Consider the following 23,023-nt stretch of genomic DNA (forward strand, 5'->3'; position numbering starts at 1 on the left):
GCGCATGTGTGTGATGCTTGGTTACCAGAGATCAGTATGTTTTCCTAACTTCTAAGTTCTTGGACCGTAATGGTAATATTTATCCCCAGGTTTTGCAAATGTAATCAGCATGAGACTGATTTTGCTAAATTAAGCTTTTAGTTCCCGTCTCAGGGTTAGGAGCACCTGGTCCTTTTCAGTCCCAGCAATGGTACCCCTGGGTGCCCAGCTCTTCCCACAGGAAGTGCTCATGTTAGAAGCCCACCTGCTGGCTTCCTGGCTGGTATCTTGTTTTAGATGACAGAAGTTAACAGGTGAGAATTCTGCTGGTGTTAGACATGGAATCACTTCAGATCCAGGCTGGAACCCATCCACTGGATTTGTCAGACCAGCTGCCAGCAAACTCTTTCTGTAAAGGGATGGAGAGTGAATTTTTTTCTTTTTTTTTTGGCTTTCTGAGCCACACAGTCTCTTATCTTGATTCAACTCTGTCATTGTAATCCCAAAGCTGCCATAGGCAATATCAGATGAATGGCCTGGGTGTGTTCACATAAAATTTGACTTACATGACCAAGCAGCAGGTCAGTCCCTGGTTAAAGCTGGGAACACCTGGGGCTTACGTGTGATACAGGCTGAGAGGTCGGGGAGGAGGACAGGTGAAGACCGAGGAAAGAAGGCCGATCACACTGTTCATAGAAGGTGACAAAAGACTTGAAATTAGCTAAGAACTTATAAACATGCAAATTGACCTTTGGCTGTTACATCTTTTATTTTAAAATCATACTATGTTTTACAAATATACTTTGAAAATGTTATTCAAAAAGTCACCTTCTATGAGAATCACAAGCTTTTCATTTCTATCAAAAGTTGTGCCACCAGCCTGGTTACTCGTGGATTCACCAAACAGTCCAGCAAATCATCTGTTGAGATGAGCGCCTGAGATGGGCCTGGAGCGCGACCTGAAGCAGTCTGTCCCTCTACCACATTTCCACTTTTACTCAAAGTATGCCTCTGGGGACAGCAGGATTCTGCAAAGTGATTTCCATCTTTGTCAACCAACTCTTTACCATCATTTTCCCATGGGCCACCTCTCTCTGCAGGGGGATCTTCTGGGCTTGGTGGTACAGGGAACAGATCAGGGCCAAAGAGACTCTCCGGGTCCTGCTCTCCAGCTCCCGGGCTGTCGTTCTGGCTGTGTGTCTGGCCCACCTCCATGCGGCTGGACACACGTAATCCTTTCTTCTCCACGTTCTCCCCATTTGTTTTCAGGGCTTGAATTTCTACTGCCTTGGGGGTTCTGTCCTGATTGAAAAAGGCAGAAATAGCTCCATTTAAGTAACGACAGTTGACTTCATGGGATGTTGCCTCAACCTAAGGGAAAAGAAACACTCTTCAGAATGGCTGTACACACTGAGTTAAGGCTGAAATCAATGCTCTAGTCAGGAAAGCTTTCCCACAGGAAGCCATCAGCCACATTAAAAACCAGAATACCTCGGTGGGGTTTAACCAAGCTCGGGTATTATGTGGATCCTCAGATGTTTTCAGAGCACACACGAGCATACGAGTGATTGCCTCTTCCACTCGGGCTAGGTGGTCCTCTTCCTAAATGGAGATTTAAAAAGTAGACTTTTAACATTTGTCTTCATGTTTCATGTGTCAAAACAGAGAACTCTGTCTTCTGACTGTGTGTCCCACTCAATAATATATGCTTTGGTACGAGAGGAGGGAGTAAGTTATCAGCACAGCAGTAATTTTTATGAATACACTATTACCTGCCATCTAGAAGAGATATATACTATTTCACCAATCATATTAAGTATGTATTTTGTCTATAGAACACTGCCCTCAAGGATGAATCACCCTTGTGATTTTTTTTTCAATCTTCTCCATTCTTGAACATGTTTAACGTTTTAAAAAGCACCATATGTACGGAGGAGTCATTCTTACAGAGTTTGGAAAGCCACTTACTTGAAGGGGAAAAGTTACAGTAAATATGCTTGACTACAAGAACGAGGAGGCTAAGCATGGCTCTGTTCAGATAAATAAGCACGAACTGTAGCATTAATGATAAACGATATTAAAATCAACTATTCATCGAAGAACACAATAAGGGAAATAAACTGTAAGGAAGTTAAAAACCATAACAAACATAACTGATAAAAGATTAATAACCAGAATATATAAAGAATCTGAACATATCAGTAAGACAAATGACCTAATTTGGGTAACACACACAGATAAGACTAGCACTCAGAAGAGCCATTATCTGACTAATAAACATAGGAAAATATGCTTAACCTCTAGGAAAATGCAAATTGAGACACTCATGAAATGGGCAACAGAGGGTCTGGTAATTCCAAGTGGTGGAGAAATGTGGATTGGCAGACAGAAGCCTTACTAATTTATCTGGAAACACACTAGCATTCTTGCACATTGCATACGCTGTAGACCAGCAACGCCACTCCCACACCTCTGCGCTGCCCCTTGGGAAACTCCTGCACATGTGTGCCAGGAGACAGGCACAAGAGTATTCTGTTCATGAAAGCAAAAACTTGGAAACGATTATCCATCGGCAGAATGGTAACTAAACTGTGGTATGTTAACAAAAGAAAATATCACAGGGAAAACTGAGAAAAAGCTGTGATAACACAGATGAATCTCAGAGGCATAGTTTTGAATTAAGAAAAGCAAAATCACCAAGATAAGACGCTAGGATAGCTGTGATCAAAAGGACAGACATTAACAAGTGGTGGGAATGTGAAGTCAGAGCCCTTACAAAGGACTGGTGGGGTGTAAAATGGTGTGGCTGCTTTGGAAAACAGCCTGGGCATTCCTACATAGGTTAAAGAGAGCTGACACACACACGAATTAATTTTGCATTCAGTAGGGTAAGGGATAGTACTTAGACGCTTGATCAAACACTAGTCCAGATACAGCTTTGTAGGCGAAGATGTTATTAGCATTTACCATCAGTTGATGTTCAGTAAAGGAGATTGCCTTCTCTAATGTGAGTGGTCTTCATCCAATCAGTAAAGGCCTTAAAAGCAAACACGGAGGTTTCCCAGAGAAGGAATTCTGCCCCAAGGCTCGAACAGAAGCCCAAAGTGAGTCTCCAGCCCGTCAGTCTGTGTTACAGATTGCAGACTCCAGACTTCAACTCTTGCCTAAATTTCCAGCCTCCCACTCTGCCTGACAAATGTCACATGTGCCAGCCTCTACAATCAAGTAAGGCAATTCCTTACACTGTTACAGTGAATCTCAATCTCTCTCCCTGTGATAGGTAGATAGACAGATAAAGAAATCTATCTCTGTATAGGAAAAGATCATTTAGATATGTAAATATAGGTAACTATATGTACCTAAGAATGGAATTGCTGGGTCAAATGAAGTATCAGGTGTGAAAAGAAGAAGCACTAGAAGATACACACAGCTAGCTATTGATACACCATGTATCACTGGCTTCATACACCGTGAGACTCATCTGTGTTGTACCACATGAAGGTACTTCCTTCCAATGGCTTAAAAATATCGCACTGTACACTCACGCTACAGCGTGCTTATGCACTCCTCAGCTGCTGGCGTCGGCTGCTATGACTAATGCCACTGTGAATACTGTGCACACATTTTTGTGTGGATACGTATTTTCCTTTCTCTTGGGTAGGTATCCAGGAAGGGAACTACAGCTCCACACAGCTTCTCAGTCAGTGCTCTCCAGAGGAACAGAACAAACAGAACATGTGCGTGGAAATACGGGAGACCAAGTGTTTTTGTTTAAACGTAAGAATGAAGATAGTGAAGGCAACAGAAGGCTGGGCTTTAGCCTTTCACTCAGAGAATTCTCTCAGGAGTGAAGAACAAGACAAGGACACCTACTCCCTCCGTCAGTTTTTTGCTGTGGTGGCTGTACCAGCCAATGCCATCAGAAAAGGAAAACAATCACAGGTAATCAAACTGGAGAGGAAGAGTAAAACAACCCTCATTTTCAGGTAACCTGAGAGAAACCTGAAAATACAAGAAAAGCAATAAAAATTATAACACAATAAAATAATTCAAATTAACACAAAAAAATCACAGCTATCATATATTTTACCAATATAAAGTTAGAAGAAATAAGAGAAAAGGTCCTACTCATTACAGGAGCAAAAAAGATAAAATATTCAGTAATAAACTTTAAAAAGAAACATGCAATAAACTAAAACTAGAAATTTCATTCAACTCAGCTATTCCCCTTTTTGGTATTTTTCTAAATGAGTTAAAGATCATACTTGAGTAACACATGCATACATATGTTTATAGCAGCACAACTCATAATAGGTAAATCATAGGAGCAGCCTATATGTCCCCCAACACAAGGACGGATAAAGAAAACGATATTTACACACCATGGAGAACCACTCTGCCAAAAAAAGACAAACTTGAGTCATTTGTAGGAAAATGTTTGCACCTTCAGACCACAACGATAAATAAATCAGACACACAAGTTCAAATATTCCATAGATTCTCTTATATGAGAAACACAAAATATAAAGAGCAAAGTAAAAGATAAGAGGAAGAGGGAGACAGATCTTTCTCAAATGGAAAGGGGATCAAGAGATGGAGAAGGGGGTGCTGGGGATTTAGCTCAGCGGCAAAGCGCCTGCCTGGCAAGCGCAAGGTCGTGAGTTTGGTTCCCGGTACCGGAGAAAAACCAAAAACCAAAAACCAAAAACAAAACAAAAAAAAAAGAGATGGAGAAGGGGATGAAAAGAGGAATTAAGGTGTGTCATGCACACACACTAACTCCACACAAGCACCCAAGGAATGTAAGTATTATGTACCAAAAAAAAAAGAGGAAATGTACAAAGCCCAAATGAGGATGCTCCTATAACACAGAAACTGGACGTGGACAGTGGAAATTCATCTCATTCTTGGACAGGACAATTCAACATCATAAAGTTCATATAAAATTTAATATGGAGTGAACGAAAATACTAGTAGGTTTTTTCCTGAAGCTAGACAAGTTGATTTTAAAGGCCATATGAAAAAAATAAATGCAGGAATAGCCAGGGAAACACTTCTAAAGAAAAGCCGTGACAGAGGTTAGTCCTTCTGTTAGCAAACCTCTGCTTTGAGATTTCTCTAGATAAAGCAGGGTGCCACTGGGTGTGGTGGCTCATGCCTGTAATCACCGACACTCTGGAGCCCAGCCAATTGCATTTTAGGAAGACCCTGTCTCAAAATAAAAAAAATTTAAAAAAAGAAGAGCTGGGGATGGACTCCAGTGTGTAGTTTCTGGATTTAATACCCAGTGTTAGAAAGAAAAAAAACAGTGTGTAAGTGATAAAAACTAGGCAGAAAGACCAGTGTAAGAAATACAGCCAGATATGTATAGATATTTAATACAGTATATGATTAAGATGATCTTGAATCACCAGGGAAAAATACGCTTTAAAACAAATGATATCTCTGACACCCCTGTTACCACTGGGGGGGGGGGAGGGAAGATATAATTAGAGCTCAACCTTACACCACACACTAGAAAAAAATCTCCAAATGAGAAACAGATCTAAATGGAAAACAAAAAGTTTACCAGTCCAAATTCCAAAAGAAAACATTAGTGAACTTCTTGATGACCTAAAAATGGGGAAAGTCCTTCTATGACTCAAAACCCAAAGACCCGCAGAATCTGACAATGCCTTCTGCTCAGCAGGCTGTGGAAAGAACAGCCTCCCCAACGTGTGTGAGTGAGGTTGGTGGGGAATTTGTTAAAACCTGATCAAATTAAAGCTACCCTCACCCTGTGACCTGGGAAAGCCACTTTTCAGAATCTCCCCCAGTAACACACTTCAGCAAGTATAAAACTATGTGCAAAGCTGTTCATTGGCATTGTTTGTAATTGCAAGAGACTGGAAACCATCAAATATCCCCACAGAGAACATACTAAGTGATACTGGAACACTCCCACAATGGGTTACTCTATAGACACTGGTGAGAAAAAATGATGTTTCTCTGCATTACTATGTGGTCAAATTCAGGATAGGATTAAATTTATAAAGTAAGGCACTGAACCCCATAGCTCATTACTTTATAAGAAAGAACAGCAAATACAAAAGTGTATCTGTGAATAAGCATATAAATAAATATATACACAAAGACATTTATATAAAAATGTATGCATTTGTTTACTTATTTTTATATTTACATGTTTAGCCCAAAAGTCACACTGGAATGATGAACTAGCAAGGAATAAAAATGGACCCGTATGAACCCTGGTAGGAATTAGGTGGAGGGACAGGGGTGAAGAGGTACTTCTCTGAAGGTACCTTTTATATGGTTTTGACAAATTAAATTTTTACATACTCAAAAGATTAAATTAGATGGAAAATGAATAAGTCATTAAATCCTAAAATTTAAAACTGAAACAAATGAACCTGAGTATCAGGTTAGTAACATGGCTATTCTTTTACAATGACTTCTTTTTGGGAGTGAGTGGGTACCAGGAAAGGAATCCAGAGAATGTGAAGCTACATCTTCAGCCCTTTTTATTTTTCCATTTTGAGAAAAAAGTCTTGCTACAACTACCTGGGCTGGCCTCAAACTTGTGATTCTCCTGCCTCAGCCTTCTGAGTAGCTGGGACTATAGACACGTACCACTGTGTCTAACCTTTTACAGTGATCTGTGAACAAAGCACTTTCTACCTACCTTGGTAGGATATAATGTAATGATAAAAAGGACTGCAAGGAAGTATTAAATTTTACTTGCAAATTTATGGTTAGTGGTTATTATCAGTATTAGAGTTTCAATTGTAAATCCGACATCTTGAAAAAAAATATTGTTGGATATGACCGGGCGTGGTGCCACATACATATAATCCCAGCACTCAGGAGGTTGAGGCAGGAGGATCACTGTGAGTTTGAGGCCAGCCTGGGCTACACAGTGAGTTCACGAACAGCCTGGACTACACAGGCTGACTCTGTCTCAAAAAACAAAACAAAAAAAAATTATATATATATATATATATATATATTTGAATAAAACAAGTATATCCATACTTTCAGGATGAGATTAACACAGAAAACAAATTTGGCAGCTGCCAAAAAGAGTGGAGAGATGCTTGGGTTAAGAAGAGCAGAGGTGTAGCCAGGGTCTGGGGCCAATGAGGGTACTCGTACACTCCAGGCTCCTGTTTAAAGCGACAGACATGGCCATCACACGGGGCAATTGTAATTGCCAAATAGAGCAGGCAGCCACAGTTAGGCACAGTGTATTGGTGGGGAAAGGTTTCTGGCAGACATAGATGATGCAAACCAAATGCCCTGAGAAGATGTGTAAGGCAAGACCAAGAGTTCCGCATCTACTAATGAGGATCCTGAACCAGGAAGTGGCTGCAGTGGACTCTTGACGCAGGAACTCACTGAAGGGCTGGTTGTAACGCAAGCTGTCAGTGGAAGGCTCAGGCTCCTCTACACAGCCTTCGAATCTCTCGCCTGTATACAGGCAGATCTCAGTGTCCTGAGAGACACTGGCACAGGATTTCTCAACTAACCCCATCCTGGAAAGGATGTTATAATGCTCCCTCCAGAACGCTTTAAAAGCTAACTCTGTATCTGAGACCGTCTGGAAGCCCAACTGGCCAGCATTCATGTCATAACTCAAGACTTGGATTGTAATTTAAAACTAAAAAGCTGATCATAACCCAAGTTGTGTGTATGTCAGGCTGGTTGTAACTTGAGGGTCCATTGTGTTTTCAGTCCAGATGGCGTGGGACAGAACTGGCAGCACAAGGCAGACAGATCCAGCCAGACTCAACACAATTTTCCTAATAACAGTGGCCGAGGGAGTGGACCTAGCACTCAATGTCAGGGCCCACCGTATGTCTTTTGTTTTCTTTGTTTCTTTGAGACAGGGTCTTGCTAAATAGCTCAGCTGGCCTCAAACTTACAGTGACTGTCCTGCCTCAGTCACCCAAGCGCAGGGATTACAGGTATCTGCCACCATGCCAGGCCTGTGTGTCCTTTAGAAAGAGAATGCACATCTCTAAAAACTCTATTTCCAATTTAACTGTGCATCAGCAGAGGACAGAATCACAGTACAGCAAAACAATATAATCACAGGGGGTTGGTTAAAGAAAATTAATCACCAAATTTTATAGACAGGCTTTGTGCATCTTAAAAGCAAAGACTTAATTTGTTTTTAAAAGGAAAACAGCAAAAACATACCAGTTCAATCCACGAGTTTATACTGACAGTGACAGGATCAATGGATTCCACGTAATGCCACCAGTGTCTGGGAACAAACAGGACCTGAAAACAATATGAAAAAATAGATAAGGCTAGGACAGTTCATTTTTATGTCAGAGGAAGAGTCCCATTGAAGCTGCCAGGAAAAAATACAATGAATTCAAAATAATAGCACTGAAGGAAAGGGAAACAAGAAAACAAAGCCTATAATCTCTTTTTATTGACGAATTCTCATGTTGTAGAAAGGGTTCTGCCAGTTTCTCTACTCTTCTTAATCTTGGGCCTTCTCTGTCTACATTTAAATTTTAGCAAAGACCTCTGAGATTCTACGTTTTCCTGCGTCCCATCACAAAACAATTTTATATATTCTGAGAATGGCATAGGCAAAAAGGTGGAACCCAGTTTCTGTCCTTTTACAGTTCAAAACCCAGGCGATGAGAAGATAATGTACAGGAGGGGCATCACATGGTGACGAAGCAGAGACTGTTCAGCGCGTCAGGACTCCCAGGGTGGGAGAAGCAGGCCTGAGCTAGGGGGGCAGGGGCAACCTGGACAGACGAGGCATGATTGAAATGAGGCCAGAGGTTAGAGAAAGAATGAAGATATGTCACAGGAAGAGGTGGCAGAGACAGTGTGGGTGGAGCCGGTGAGGGGAGGTAGCAAGTTGGCCAGTCTCAGAGGGAATCATGGGGGTAGGCCCAGCCGAGGACCCAGACTAAAGAACGTGGATTTTATCCTGGAGGGAGAGAGTCACTGAGAAATTCTGAACAGAAGGATAATTAAAACTGACATTAAGAAAGAGACTGTAAAGCACAAGAAATTCTTGGAATGGTCTTTTCCGTGAATGTTAAGCTCTAAGTAGGAAGATTAAATAGACACAAGCACTGGGCTGGGGCAAGGAGGATGGCATCCACACACACTCAGTACCAGACCCACAAATGGAGATGATGAAGCTCTGGATTTCAGAAACGAGTGGCATTTGCTCTGAGAGGACAGGGCCGGAGGGAAGAAGTTTCTTTTGGGGAAAATGACCACTAAAAGGGCCATGGGTTTAGTCATGATGAGGGTGCTATGGTTTGGAGTGATCCCCAAAGACCATATGTTGAAGGTCTGATTGCCAGCCTGTGGCATATTAGGAGATGCTGTGCTGACACCAGCCCAAGGGACAGAGCCAAACAACCACTGACTGAACACCCTGAAACTGAACCCAAATAAACCTTTTCTTTTATTAAGCTGATTTTCTCAGGCATTTTGGCACAGTGACAGAACACTAACACAGGAGTCACGAGTGTCCTATTGTACGTATAGTTTCAATAAAGTGGTGAGGAACAGCTGTATTGTGGTGGGTCAAAACAGACAAAACAACTCATCCAAATTTGGCTGTTAAAGATGGAAGAAAAAATGAATTAGCAACTAGTTCATAACCATTAGAATGACTACAAGAATTACAATAATAAAAAATGGAAAACACAGGTAAGATGTAAAGAAATTGGAACCTTCATGTATTTCTGGTGGGAATGTAAAATGGAATAGCCACTGTGGAAAACAGTTTGGCAATTCCTCAAAAAACATGTCAGGGACAGTTATCAGATGACTTACCAGTTCCACGTAGGTATTTACTCCAAACCTGAAAATATATATTCAATCAAAAACCTGTACATGAATAATCACAACAATTTGCAATAGCTAAGAAGTGTAAACAACCCTAATGTCTTTCAGCTGATGCATGGATAAACACACGCTGCTGATCCATATCATGGAATATATAAAAAGAATGAAGTGCTGATAACATTCTACAATACAGCTCGCCCTTGAAAATAATATGCTCTATGAAAGACACAAGAGGCCATATGCTGTCCAGTTGCACTTGTATTAAATGTCCAGAACAGACAAATCTATGGAGACAGAAAATAAAGGGGTTGTAGGGGGCTTGGGAGGAAAGGTGTGAATGGAGAGTGACTGCTAAGGGGGTGAAGCAACTTGGTCAAGTCAAACTGTGGAGCCTGTAGTGAGGAGAGTGAAAGAGACAGGAAAAAGACAGAGGGATGGGAGCCAGGGGAGGAAGACAGGCAGGGGAGAGGGATAAGCAAGGGAATAAAGTCTGCCCAAGAGAACAAAAATCTTTCAACTGCTAATAAGCTACCAGACAGCAAAGGCCAATTTGCAAAGGAGACTCTCCCTCTGGATAGCAGCAGTAAGCACAATACCTTTGGAAATGTTTCAGACACAGTTACCCACCCTTTGTCAAATGCGAATCATTTCCCTCCAGCCTGCTTCTGGTGGCCCACTACCTACACGCATCCCAGCCTGTGTTTACGTGTCTGGGTTCTGTTCCAGCCTCTCCGAAAAGACTCAAACTGTGATACATGTTCCGGAGACGCTGCAGTTCCCATGCCTGCTGCTCTGTCTTAACCTGTGGGTACTATGAGGTCTATTCACGAACAGGAGGTGCTAAGTTCCCTTTTCATATCTCCTTTCCAGGAACTGTAAATGTAGTTGCGGAGGCTACTCCCAGTAGCAGAGCAGCAGGAAGGAAAACATTCTCCTTTGCCCTGAGGGGGAAGCACGTGGCATAAGGGACTTGAGGGAGATGTGGCTGTACTGTCAGGGACAGCACAGGACATCAGTGTTGTAAAGCCCATCATTACCTGTCTTGGGCTCAGTGTGACCGTATGCCTTCGAGCTTTCTGGAACCGAGGGAAACACTTTAAATCAGGATTGACAACGCTGACTTTACTGAACACACTGGATTCTTCATAAGGGATTCTAGTCGGATAAAGGAAAGGTGTATCTTCAGGAGGAAAGAGATGCCATCTTTTCCTGATTAAAAAAAAGATGCAAGTTAGTACTCGGAGCTTGGGATGAAACATATACAAAGGTAGCACCTAAATCCATTCAATCCCTGGAGAAACACAGGTGCCACTTCTGTGGTCACCTGGCCTCTCATTTAATGCTGAAATCCCCTGAGCAGACATCTGGTGGGTGACTCAGGACGCCCTCAAGCGGCACCTTTCATTGCTGGAACAGGACCAATAGTTTATAAGGTCATTTTTTCATTTTTTCAAATCAAAGATTGCCCCCTCATACATTGTTTTTATCCCTGATTCTAGAGCTGCCCAAATAACCTTTCAAATATCTGCATTCTTATCCAGAATGCAAGGATAGTTTCATCTATCAAATAGCTTCTAGACTGCTTGGCTGCATTATAAATTTTTTAACTTAAACATTTGTTAAGTTAATATATTAAGAGAAATGCATACATAACACCACATAACTAAAAAAGAATATGCTATAGAAGAATCCAAAGGAGAAAACTGAAATGCTTCAGTCAATTAAAAAGGTTTTGAAACGTGGAGGTAATAAATCTTAATTCACAGAACACTAGACACATCTGCACTTTATGTCAATAGAGGAAGGTCACCAAAAAGGGGAGAAGTGTGGAGAGACAGACAGGAAGTTGGAGATGGGGGAGCAAGGAAAAAAAGAGAAACAAGCTCTAGCCCTGAAAGCAGAAGCCCTATAACCCTCTTGTGACCCCTGTCAGTTACAATGTGGCTCCAAAGTCCTTTCAGAAGTGCAGAGCAATGGCTGCTATTTTCAAACTAAGAATTATATGCCAAAGTCTTATTTCGCTTTGGAAATTGGAAAGCTTTATAGAAATAACATTTTGTCTTTACTCTGGGAGGTTGAGGCAGGAGGATCATAAGTTTGAGCCCAGCCCAGGCAATTCGGTGACTTAGTGAGACTCTGTCTCAAAAAAAGGGGGTGGGGTAGAGGATGGGGTAGGGGGTGGGGATGGAGCTCAGTATAAAAGCCTTAGGTTCAATCCTCAGTACCACAAAAATAAAACAAAAAACACTCTTACTTACTTTTCTTATTGCTGACACAAAATACCCATATCCAAAATTAAAGGAGGGAAGGTTTATTTTGGTTCACAGTTTGTAGATGTTTTGGTCTAGTTAGCTGGCTCCAAGGCAGGGAGCATGGCAGAGGAGAAACAGTCCATGGCAAAGCAGGGCAGGCAGAAGGCAGCAGCAGCCAGCAACAGGGCAGCTGAAGCAGCCTGCCTTTCCCTTTTATCCATTTGAGGCTTCCCTCCTGTTGAATGTTGCCACCCACACTCAGGGTAGGGCACCCTTAATCCCAGCATCATACTCTTAACCCAAACATCACATACCCTAGATCCATCCACCTCCAAAAAACCCCTCCTATGAACAAATGAGGCCTAGAGGGTACATCTAGATACAAACCATAACACACACACACACACACACACACACACACACATACACACGCACACACACACAAAAACCAACCAAACAAACAAAAAAACCAAAAAACCCCAAAGCCCTTTATTTTACAGAAATTCACTGTGGAACTATGTACAGCCTATCAGTTTACATAGCCATCAATTAATAAGCCTTAAAGTTCAAAAGTGGATAGCCTCACCTCAAAGCTTGGAGGTGACAAGACTGCTCCATTCCACTGTACCTATGGTGAGGCAGGAAGCCAGGCCTGGAACTGGAAAGGCTCTGAGAGGCTACTTGCCCCGTCCATTTCCAAAGCAGTGGCAAAGATCAAATGCCTGCTCAGCATCGCTCACTGGGTCCCACCAGTCAGGGGACCCAGAACATACAAGGAACACAGATGTCCATGCTTCTCCGGATCCTGGCTCCATCCCCTACACCACAGCAGTGCTTCCCAAAGGAACGGCTGTGACCATAGCCAGCCCCTCCGATCTGCCTTGCTCTTTTCAAATCTTCAGTGTGTGCGTCCTTCTGTCAGGCAGGTGCTGTGCCACTGAGTGACATCCCTGGTCCTGTCCTTCTGTCAGAAAAGGTACTGCACAGTCCCCCCTCAAAACCCCTCGTGGCCCCGTACCCTGAAAGAACGGAATAAGGAGTATGTGCTCGGGAGTGGAGCCCCTCAGGCTCCAGCCTGCCTCTCCTGCCTGATCACTCTCTCCCATGCACAACTCACACCAGACTTTCCCCAGGGTCCTCTGTACACCCCTGCCCCACCAATCTGAGCCCTTGGAACACTTATGTCCTTCAAGGCCCACCATGCAAGGCAGCTTCTCTGTGAAATCCTCTTTGATCTTTTCAACAGGAAGCTCCTGCCCACTGTGAGCCCTACCTCAAGAACATGGGCTCTATGCTGGCTGTCGGGAGCCTGCCTACACCCCAGTTGTGTGTGCTCCTAGAGGGGAGAGCAGCTGCCTCTGTACCTACTTTACTACATGGTACCAGCACAGGACACGCAATGGGTATTTACTGAACTTAAAAGCTGTATTAACTTTGTAACACATAAGGAACTCTGGGTACTCTGGGTTATGTTTTTCCAAGGTGAGTTTCTCTGGCTTGTTGCCCAATTCAGAATACATAGAAAGGGCCATTTAAAAGCAGGGCCTGTCTTACCATTGCTCACGTTCAGACAGACGGACAGTCAGACAGACAGATAGACAGACAGACAGACAGAGACACACACACACACACACACACACACACACACACCCTAATACGAGGAATTGAACCCAGGTTTTGCACTGAGCTACAACCCCAGACTTTTTAATTTTTTAACTGGGCAGGGTCTCTGTTGCCCACGCTAGACTCAAACCTGTGATCTACCTGCCCTGTGGTTTCCAAATCTTAACTCCATAAGGGCAGAGTCCACGCACACTCCATTCACTGTTGCACCCACAGCACGCAGTGGGGGACCTGAGACGTTCTCAGCCTTTTAACAGACTTGACGGATCCAACAGTGGACTCCCTCGTATCACTGTGCAGTTCCCCAGTACTTCACAGGAGAATGAGCTCACGTACACACTACTGCTTCTCTTGGATCCATTCTTGGTTTCTCTATCTAATGACTCAAAACTTGCATATGGGTATTTCCGGGTTCCCTCTGTGATGCCCTGCAATGTCCCCAAAGGGATCAACTCAGGGAGATAAGGCTGCACACACATCTGGTACATCCTTCAGGTGGCACAAACCTTACACTCTCACTGAACTCCAGGAATCCAGTGCTACCAAAAGTACTGCCAGGTATAGCCTTTATATCCCTGAGGGTCCAAAGAGAGATGGAGAGGAAAACTGACCTACGGTAGTAATATGATGTACTGTGCCTAGTGGCAGATCATAAAACTATCTGGTCCTAGCTCCCTCTACCACCAACCCCAAGGACTTGAGGGATGTGACCTGCTCACCTGCATGTATGTATATTCGGATGCATGTATGTATGCACGTATTTATTTAGAGACAAGGTCTTACTATGCAGTCCAGGTTGCCCTTGAACTCACTATGTAATCCAGGCTGGCCCTGACCTCACAGAGACTCCTGTCTCAGCCTCCTGAGTGCTAGGATTATAGGCATGCACCACCTGCTCTTATTTATTGAGAACTGAACAAAGGGTGCTGTGCTTTTGAAGAAAAGTTTGAACAGTACATATATAGGATGATATCTATTCTTATGTAAAAAAACTAAACAGAGAGCTGCAGCTGATCTGGGAACTCAGAGGACAATCTTGATCGTGGCTGAGACACACAGAAATCACTTATTTAACTCTTCCCCTTGCTTCACAAAAGGGGAAACAGTGGGCAGGTTAGAGGTCTGCCCTGGGACAGAACAGACTGGGACTGAGGTCTGGTGTTCCGACTTATCTTCCAGCTCGCATGCACGCACATACACTCATGCACACAAACAACAGATGTACGTTACCTTCCTTGCACCTGGAAGACTAAGTTACAACCATAGGTGTCCAGATGACAGGGGGTGTGCGCACCCAAGGAGCCGATCCACAATGTACTTTCCTGGCCATTTCTCCCAGGAAACCCGAAGTCAGACCACAGCACGTCCTATTTTGGAATAAAATGACAGTCTGTCAAAAACCAATGAACTCCTTCCTTCCTCTGTATGGAAGCCTTGTACCTGTTCCCTTGCACTTCTGGTTTTGGTACTTGGGGTATTCTGTAACAGAAAATGCTACAGATGGAGGAGGTTAGGTTTCCAGGACAGTTGCAAGAAATCTTTTCAACCAACAACATGCAAGAATAACCTCACTAATAGTGGTCATTCAACAAATTTTTACCGGCTACTTAACACATGCCAGCATCTGCTGCAGAAGTTTGTGATCAAACAGTGAACAAAACGGAAAAAAACCCACCTAGATGAAGCCTACATCTACTAGGGAAAGACAATAAATAGGACATAATTATGCAGCTATCGGGGGGAAAAGTATCTGTGGCAGTGAGAACTGTGAGTGCAGGAAATCTCTCTGAAGCTCAATTTATGAAGTCTAAAAGCCACTGTCCCTTTAAGCAGGGCCAATATTTATGGACAGACATATCTTATTAACCTTTTGTACTTCAACGACCACATAAAAGAAGTCCTTTCTAGCCAGTCATGATGCTGCATGCCTATAATCCCAGCACTCTGGGGTGCTGAGATGGGGATTACAAGTTTGTGACCATCAATTTCTTGATGGGAGCCATTCTTTCTGGAGTGAGATAGAATTTCAGTGTTGTTTTAATTTGCACTGAGCATCTTAGTGAAACCCTTAAAATGAAAACTAAAAAGGGTTCGAGATGTAGGGCATTTTAATCCCCAGTAGTACCTTGAGTGCTTGTGCACGCGTGCAAGTGTGCACACACACACACACGCTCTCTCCTAGACTAGTGGAGTTATTTGAAATTGTTGCTGCTGGAGCCTTACCCTAACCCTAATAAACCAGGTGGGGTGCTACAACACAGCTCTGAAATGCACATACTCCTCAGTAGGAACTCTGTAGTACAGTGAGTTTTAGCATAGACACAGCACAGTGCTCTGGATGTGGACTCTCCTCATGCCTGCTTCTGTTCTCAGATCCTGCCCCAGTCTACTACTAGAGAAACGAAGAATTCACTAGTAGCTCAGGAAAATAAGGTCAGGTAAAAATCCAAATACACACCATTAAAATTACAAGTTGGAAAAAAAAAAACCACACTAACAAACCAGGTATGAGTTCATTGCTAGTTTTTTAATCGTGAATTTTTCCTTTGAAGTTTAAAAAGCAAAAACATTTCTATGTGCAGAACGTAGTCTTAAATGCTGACACTTTTTTTTTTCTTTTTTCTTTTTTTTGAGATAGGCTCTCCCTATGTCTTTCAGGTTGGCCATGAACTCACTACACAACGCAGGGTGGTCTGAACTTGCAGTGACCCTCCTGCCTCAGCCTTGCAAGTGTGGGATTACAGGTGTGCACTGCAATGCCTGACCTGGACATTTTTATCAATATCTGCAATCCAAATTTTCTGTATTTTAGAGGCAAACCATTAAGAGCCGTATTCTATGGGAAAGAGGATTTTGTTTTTTTATTTATTTCGGAAAATTTTCATTCTGATTTTTGGGTCTTTTTGATTTTATGGAAAAAAGTAAAACAAAATCTCATAACAATATAATAGAATAACAAATTAATGCATTGTGCATTATTATCTTTAACGTAGTTACTCAGAGTACAAGCTATAGGCATAAAAATATTCTCCAAACAATATTAGCACAAATCTTTCTTTTCATTGAATTATGAAAACCTAGTACTATACCTACTTTGTATTTTTTTCCTTTTCCCTTTCTTTCCCCTGACATTCTAGTTTTTTCTTTTGAACAATTTCTTCCCATTACACAATATCCACTGTACATTTTGGACCTTATTTACTCTTTCAGACTCTTTCAGTCTCACACCAGGGAGACAATATGTTTTGTATACATGTGGGACTGATTTATTTCACATATGAATATGATCTCAAGTTACATCCATTTACCTATAAAAGTCTAAAGTTTATTTTTCTTTATGGCTGAGTAGTATTCCATCACATAAGAAGACCACATCTTTTTTATCCATTCCTCAGTTGATTAGCATTAGGATTGTCTCCAAGATTTAGCTATTACAAATTGTGCTGCTATAAACATGAGTGCACATATATTGCTGCGGTATGATGTTTTTAATTCCTCTGAGAAGATAACCCAGAAGGGAAATAGCTGGGTCAAATAGGACCTCTAATCCTAGTGTTTTGAGGAATTTACATGCTGATTTCCACAATGGTTGCACCAATATACAACCCCACCAACAGTTAAGAAGGGTTCCTTTATGCCCACAGCCCCACCAGCATTTGTTATTGGTTAATTTCTTGATGGGAGCCATTCCTTCTAGAGTGAGATGGAATTTCAGTGTTGTTTTAATTTCCATTTCTTGAATGACAAATTATGTTGAGCATTTTTTATATTTATTTGCCATTTGTATTTCTTCATCTGAGAAGTGTATATTCATCTCAGATGCCCATTTTTGGATTGGATCTTTGAATTTGGCGGAGGGGGGGCTAACTTTTTTCACTTATTTATATGTTCCAGTTATAAGTCCTTTGTCTGAGGGACAACTGGCTAAAATTTTTTCCCATCCTGTGGGTTGTCTTTTCACTGTGCTGGTGATTTCCTTTGATGCACAAAAGCTTTTTAATAAGATGAGATTTCAGTTGTTGATTCTTTAAAGTATTTCCCATATGATCTGGGTTTTGTTCATGAACTCTTTGCCTACACCTATGTCTTCAAGAGTTCTACTTACTTTCTCTTCCAATAGATTTAGTATTTCTCTTTTAATATTTAGATCTTGGACCCATTTTGACTTTGGTGCATGGTGATAGACATGGGTCTAGTTTTAGTCTTTGGCATGAGGAAAGTCAGTTTTTCCAGCACCATATATTAAAGAGGCTATTTTTCTTCCAGCAACCATGTTTGGCCCCTTTGTCAAAGATAAGGTGGCTGAGTGCATTTGTAGTTGTGTCTCCATCTTCTAATCTGTTCCATTGATCCTCAAGTCTGTGTTTTTGCTGGTACCATGCTGATTTTATCACAGTAGCCTTGCAGTATATTTTCAAGTCAGGAATTGTGATGCCCCCCACCTTGCCTTTGTTACCCAGAATTGCTTTTGCTATTCTAGGTCTCTTCTGTCTCCAAATGAATTTTAAGAATATTTTCTGTAGTTCTGTGAGGTATGCTAATGGTATTTTGATCAGGATTGCATTAAATCTGTATAATAATTTTGAGAGTATGGCCATTTTCACTATGTTCGTTCTTCCTACCCATGAGTAAGGGATATCTTTCCATTTTCTGAAATCATCTTTGATCTTATTTTAGAGTACTGTAATTTTCAATGTATAGATCTTTTATTTCTTTTGTTAGATTGATTCCTATGTATTTCATTTTTTGGATGCTATTGTGAAGGATGCGGTCTTCCTTAATTTCACAGTGAATGTGTTATTTTTGTATAGGAATGCTATTGATTTTGAGTGGGGACTTTGTATCCAGTTACACCAATGAATTTGGTTATTAAATCTACAAGTCTTTTGGTGAAGGTTTTGGGGTCTTCTATGTATGTAGACTATTATGTCATCCACAAATAATGATACTTTAACTTCTTCCTTTCATCTCTTTATTCCTTTTCTTTCTTTCTCTTGTCTAATTGCTCTGGCTAATGTTTCCAGAACTACATTAAATAGGAGTGGTAATAGTCGACATCTTTGTTTATTACTGATATTAGAGTAAAAGTTTCAGTTTTTGACCAGTTACTATGATGTTCACTGTTGGTTTGTCATAAATGGCTTTTATCAGATTGACAAAGGCCATCTATTTCAATTTTTTATAGAGTTTTCATCATGAATGGGTATTGGACTTTGTCAAATACTTTTTCTGCATCTGTTGAGATGATCATGTGGTTTTTATCTTTGGCTCTGTTAATATGGTGTATTACATTTATTGATTTGCATCTGTTGAACCATCCCTTCATTCCTGGGATGAATCCCACTTAGTCATAGTGTATAATCTTCTTGATGATTTGCTACACTCTTTTTGCCAATATCTTATTGAGGATTTTTGCATCTATGTTCATTAGGGAGACTGGCCTATAGTTTTCTTGTTTGTTTGTTTTGTTTTGTTTTTCTCCGGTACCGGGAACCGAACTCACGACCTTGCGCTTGCCAGGCAGGCGCTTTTGCCGCTGAGCTAAATCCCCAGCCCCAGTTTTCTTGTTTGTTTGGAGCTTTCTCTGGTTTTGGAATCAGAGTAATACTTGCTTCCAGGAATGATTTTGGAAGTATTGCTTCTCTTTCAATTTCATTAAAGCATTTTGGCATAGTGGATTTACATCTTATTTTACATCTTCTTGATTCAGTTTTGGTAGTTCATGCATCTAAGAATCTGTCCATTTCTTCTGTTTTCCATTCTACAGAGGGCAGGTTTTTGAAGTTAGCAATGATGATCTTTTGGATTTCTGTAGGGTCCACTGTGATTTTACACTTCTCACTTCTAATTGCTCGAATTCCTTCCTTTCCTTTTTTTGATAAGGTGCCTAGGGGTTTATCAGTTTTATTCAATCTTTCAAAGACCCAACTCTTTGACTCATTGATTCTTTGTATTGTTTTCTCAGTCTCGATTGTATTAATTTCTGCTCTGCTCTTCATAATTTTCCCTCATACGAGCTTTGTGTTCAATTTGTTTGTCCTTTGCTAGAAGTTTGAGTTTCAACATTAAATTCTTTATTTGACCTCGTTCTGTTTTCCTGATGTGAGAATTTACCACTATAAATTTCCCTTGAAGGACTGCCTTCATTGCATGCCATCAATTCTGGTATGTTGTATTGCCATTTTCATTTAATTATACATACTGTTTAATTTCTTCTGTGACCCATTGGTTATTTAGGAGGGTGTTGTTTAATTTCCATGTTTTTATGTAGTTTTTGTAGTTTCTTTTTCTGCTGATTTCCAATTTCATTGCACCATGGTCAATAATATGCATGGGATAATTTCAATTCCTCTGCATTTAGTTAAGCATGTTCTATGAGCTAATATGTGGTCTATCCTGGAGAATGTCCCATGTGTAGCTGAGAAGAATGTATATCCTGATATTGTGGGGTAGAACACACTGCAGACATCTAATAAGTCCATTTGTTCACATGTTTAATTCTGATATTTCTTGGTTGATTTTTTTGTCTAGATGATTTATCTAATTGTGAAAGTAGGGTATTAAGTTCCCCCATTACAACTGTGTTAGTGCTTATTTGATTTTTCATGTCAATTAATATTTGTTTTATGCAGTTGGGTATATTGGTATTTGGCGCATATATATTTACGACTGCTATCTCTTCTTCTTGGAGTATTCCCTTAACAAGAATGTAGTGACCTTGTCTCTTTTGATCAGTCTTGGCTTGAAGTTCAAACTGTCTACAAATAGAATAGCTACTCTTGTTTTTTTTCTGGGTTCCTGTGGCATAGAGTATTATTTTCTATCCTTTGACTCCCAGTCTATGAATTTTTGGGGGGTTACGTGTGTTTTTTCAATGCAGCATTGTTGGATCTTGCTTCTTGATTCATTCTAACAGTCTGTTTCGTTTGATTGGTGAACTGAGACCATTTACATTGATGGTTATAACAGATATGTATTGGCTTATCTTTCTCATATTATTTTCTTGTTGTTGGCTCTTTGTCTTTCCCCTCTGTTTAACTGCTTGACCTGCCTGCTGGCTTCCTTCTATTGGTGTTCTTCTGACTGTAGCTTTCATTTTCTCTTTTTAATATATCCTTCAGAGAATTCTGAAGGGCTGGTTTGGTGATAATGAATTTCCTCAGGTATTCTTTGTCATGGAAGTATCCTCTTTCTCTATTAATTTTGAAAGATAGTTTTGTAGGTTAATCAATCTGGGTTGGATGTTGTTTTCTTTCAGAACTTAAAACACTTCACTACAAGCTCAATTTGAGGGTTTGTGCTGAAATGTCAACTGTGATTCTGATGGGCTTTCCAACTGTTTTAATATTCTGTTTCTGTGCTGAATTTCTGGAATCTTGATTATTATATGCTTTGGTGTAGACTTATGTTGGCCTTGGCTATTTGGAGTTGTATATGCTTCATTTATGTGTATGTCAAATTCTTTATCCATGTTTGGGATGTTTTCTGTGAAGAGATTTTTTATGCCAGTCTCCAGCGTTCTCACTGACCCCAATCAATCTTATGTTGTTCTTTGCTTCACCTTGCGGCTGTTGGATTGATTTTTCATGGTCTCTTGCTATTTTTAAGATAGCTTTCTTTGCATGGTTGTTAGCCACAATTCTATCTTTAGATCTGATATTCTATTCTTGCCTTCATTCAATCTGCTGCATATACTTTCAGTAGAAGTTTTAATCTCTTGGATTTCTCTTTGGATCTGTTTCATGGATTCCATTTCTTTTCCACATTGGGCATTTATGGTTTTTCCATCACTTTGCTAAGGTCTTCTATTTTTTTTTATCTGTGTCTAATACCTTTCATTTTGATCATCACTTCTTTTTGTACCTGAGAGATTTTTTTCTATAGTCTTTTCTTTTTTTTTTTGGTTTTTCTCCAGTACCGGGAACCGAACTCCCGTCCTTTCGCTTGCCAGGCAGGCAGGCGCTTTTGCCGCTGAGCTAAATCCCCAGCCCCCTCTATAGTCTTTTCCATTTATTTTTTTCATTTCTGTTATCATTTCAGAAAGTTCTAATACTTGACTTCCAGTTTCCTCTCACTGTGCTCAGGGCTTGTCATGGGTAGGTTGGGAGTCTAGGGTTCCATTTTACTTCTGTGTCTTCTCATTTTCTATTATTTATTTTGTTTTCTGTATTGCTGCTTGCCAATTTCTTATGGTACATAGTATTATCACAGGGCACCCTGTTTGGCTGCTCTATTAGTGACATGGGCAAGGGTGGCTGGTGGAGTGAACCATCCTGGAATCTACTCTCACATCTGATGGAGAAGTCTTTAGAAGTCACTTTTCCCCAGAAAATTCTATTCTACACCATCCTGAAAAAGAGCAATTAAATATCTGATTGACCGATTACTAAAAAGCAGTACCTGTTTTCTTGTAACTTCTAGAAGATAGTCTCAAATCTATAGATATATGAGGACAAGTTTAGTTTTTCTCTGCTGGTATTTGCTATCTTTTAATTATCTGGAAAACTGTTTTGCTTTTACTTTTTTTTTTTTTTTTCCCAACGTAGACTTGATAGCATTAACTTTTCCTCCCAGTTGCTCTTCTTCTCTTCCCTTACTTTGTCAATGGCCCTAACCTCAGTCCTGGGCAGTGCTTTGCATATGGACTATTTGCTCTCAAGCCAGGCCTCTGGACTCCATCCCAGGGATGCAATGCCACACAGCACTACTAAATTGTACCAAGGTTCATGCTGGGCTGGGCTGTTCTTTTCTTTTCCACAGCTGCCTAGCCATTTCCCTAGCCTTGACTTTTAAGAATTTAGAAAACAGCCAAGGGATCCTATACTTATCCTTCTTAAATTTAATCTTCAATCCAATTCACTGCTATATCTATATTCAATTCTGGAGCTATCTAATCCTTAAAGTAGACCAAGACCTGACCCTTACATTTTATATGTACTGTCTATTTAATCTTTATGAAACTGAAGATACTTACATCCTTTTACATACAGAGAAACTAATGGTAGTACTGTTTTTTGTTTTGTTTTGTTTTTCTTTAACACTAGAGATGGAACCCAGGGCTTTGCAGGCAAGTGCTTTCCCACTAAGCTAAAACCCCACACCTTTTTATTTTGACAGGTCTTGCTAAGCTTCCCATGCGTATTTGAACTTGTGATCCTTCTCCCCTACCCTCTTGAGTAGCTGAGATTACAGCCCTGCACAACCCTGCCTGGCAGTACGCCCTTCTGATGGTGCTACAAAACAATGTGGACACATTTCTGGTTGTTAAGAATAACGGGCGAGGTTGCCACTGACATCAAGTGCATGGGGGCCAAGCATGCAGCTCAACACAACAACGA

At 40.9% G+C, this 23,023-nt stretch overlaps 1 protein-coding gene across 2 annotated transcripts in view; it reads right to left on the bottom strand.

The window, feature by feature from the left end:
- Positions 1-418: 418 nt before the first annotated feature.
- Positions 419-23,023, bottom strand: part of Hspbap1 (HSPB (heat shock 27kDa) associated protein 1) — a 73,711-nt gene continuing 51,106 nt past the window's right edge. The window contains exons 4-8 of one of the 2 annotated variants that reach the window (XM_005386521.2): positions 14,916-15,052; positions 10,848-11,019; positions 8,179-8,262; positions 1,471-1,581; positions 419-1,281 (exon numbers count right to left, since the gene is read on the bottom strand). In XM_005386521.2, coding sequence (XP_005386578.1) covers positions 820-1,281; positions 1,471-1,581; positions 8,179-8,262; positions 10,848-11,019; positions 14,916-15,052 — 966 coding nt within the window. In that variant the 3' untranslated portion in view covers positions 419-819. Of the gene's footprint in view, positions 1,351-1,470; positions 1,582-8,178; positions 8,263-10,847; positions 11,020-14,915; positions 15,053-23,023 lie in introns of both variants that reach the window. The other variant, XM_005386520.2, reaches the window with a different exon arrangement.

This window comes from Chinchilla lanigera, unplaced genomic scaffold (assembly GCF_000276665.1).
Source record: "Chinchilla lanigera isolate Chin_1 unplaced genomic scaffold, ChiLan1.0 scaffold00026, whole genome shotgun sequence".
Classification (NCBI taxonomy): domain Eukaryota; kingdom Metazoa; phylum Chordata; class Mammalia; order Rodentia; family Chinchillidae; genus Chinchilla; species Chinchilla lanigera.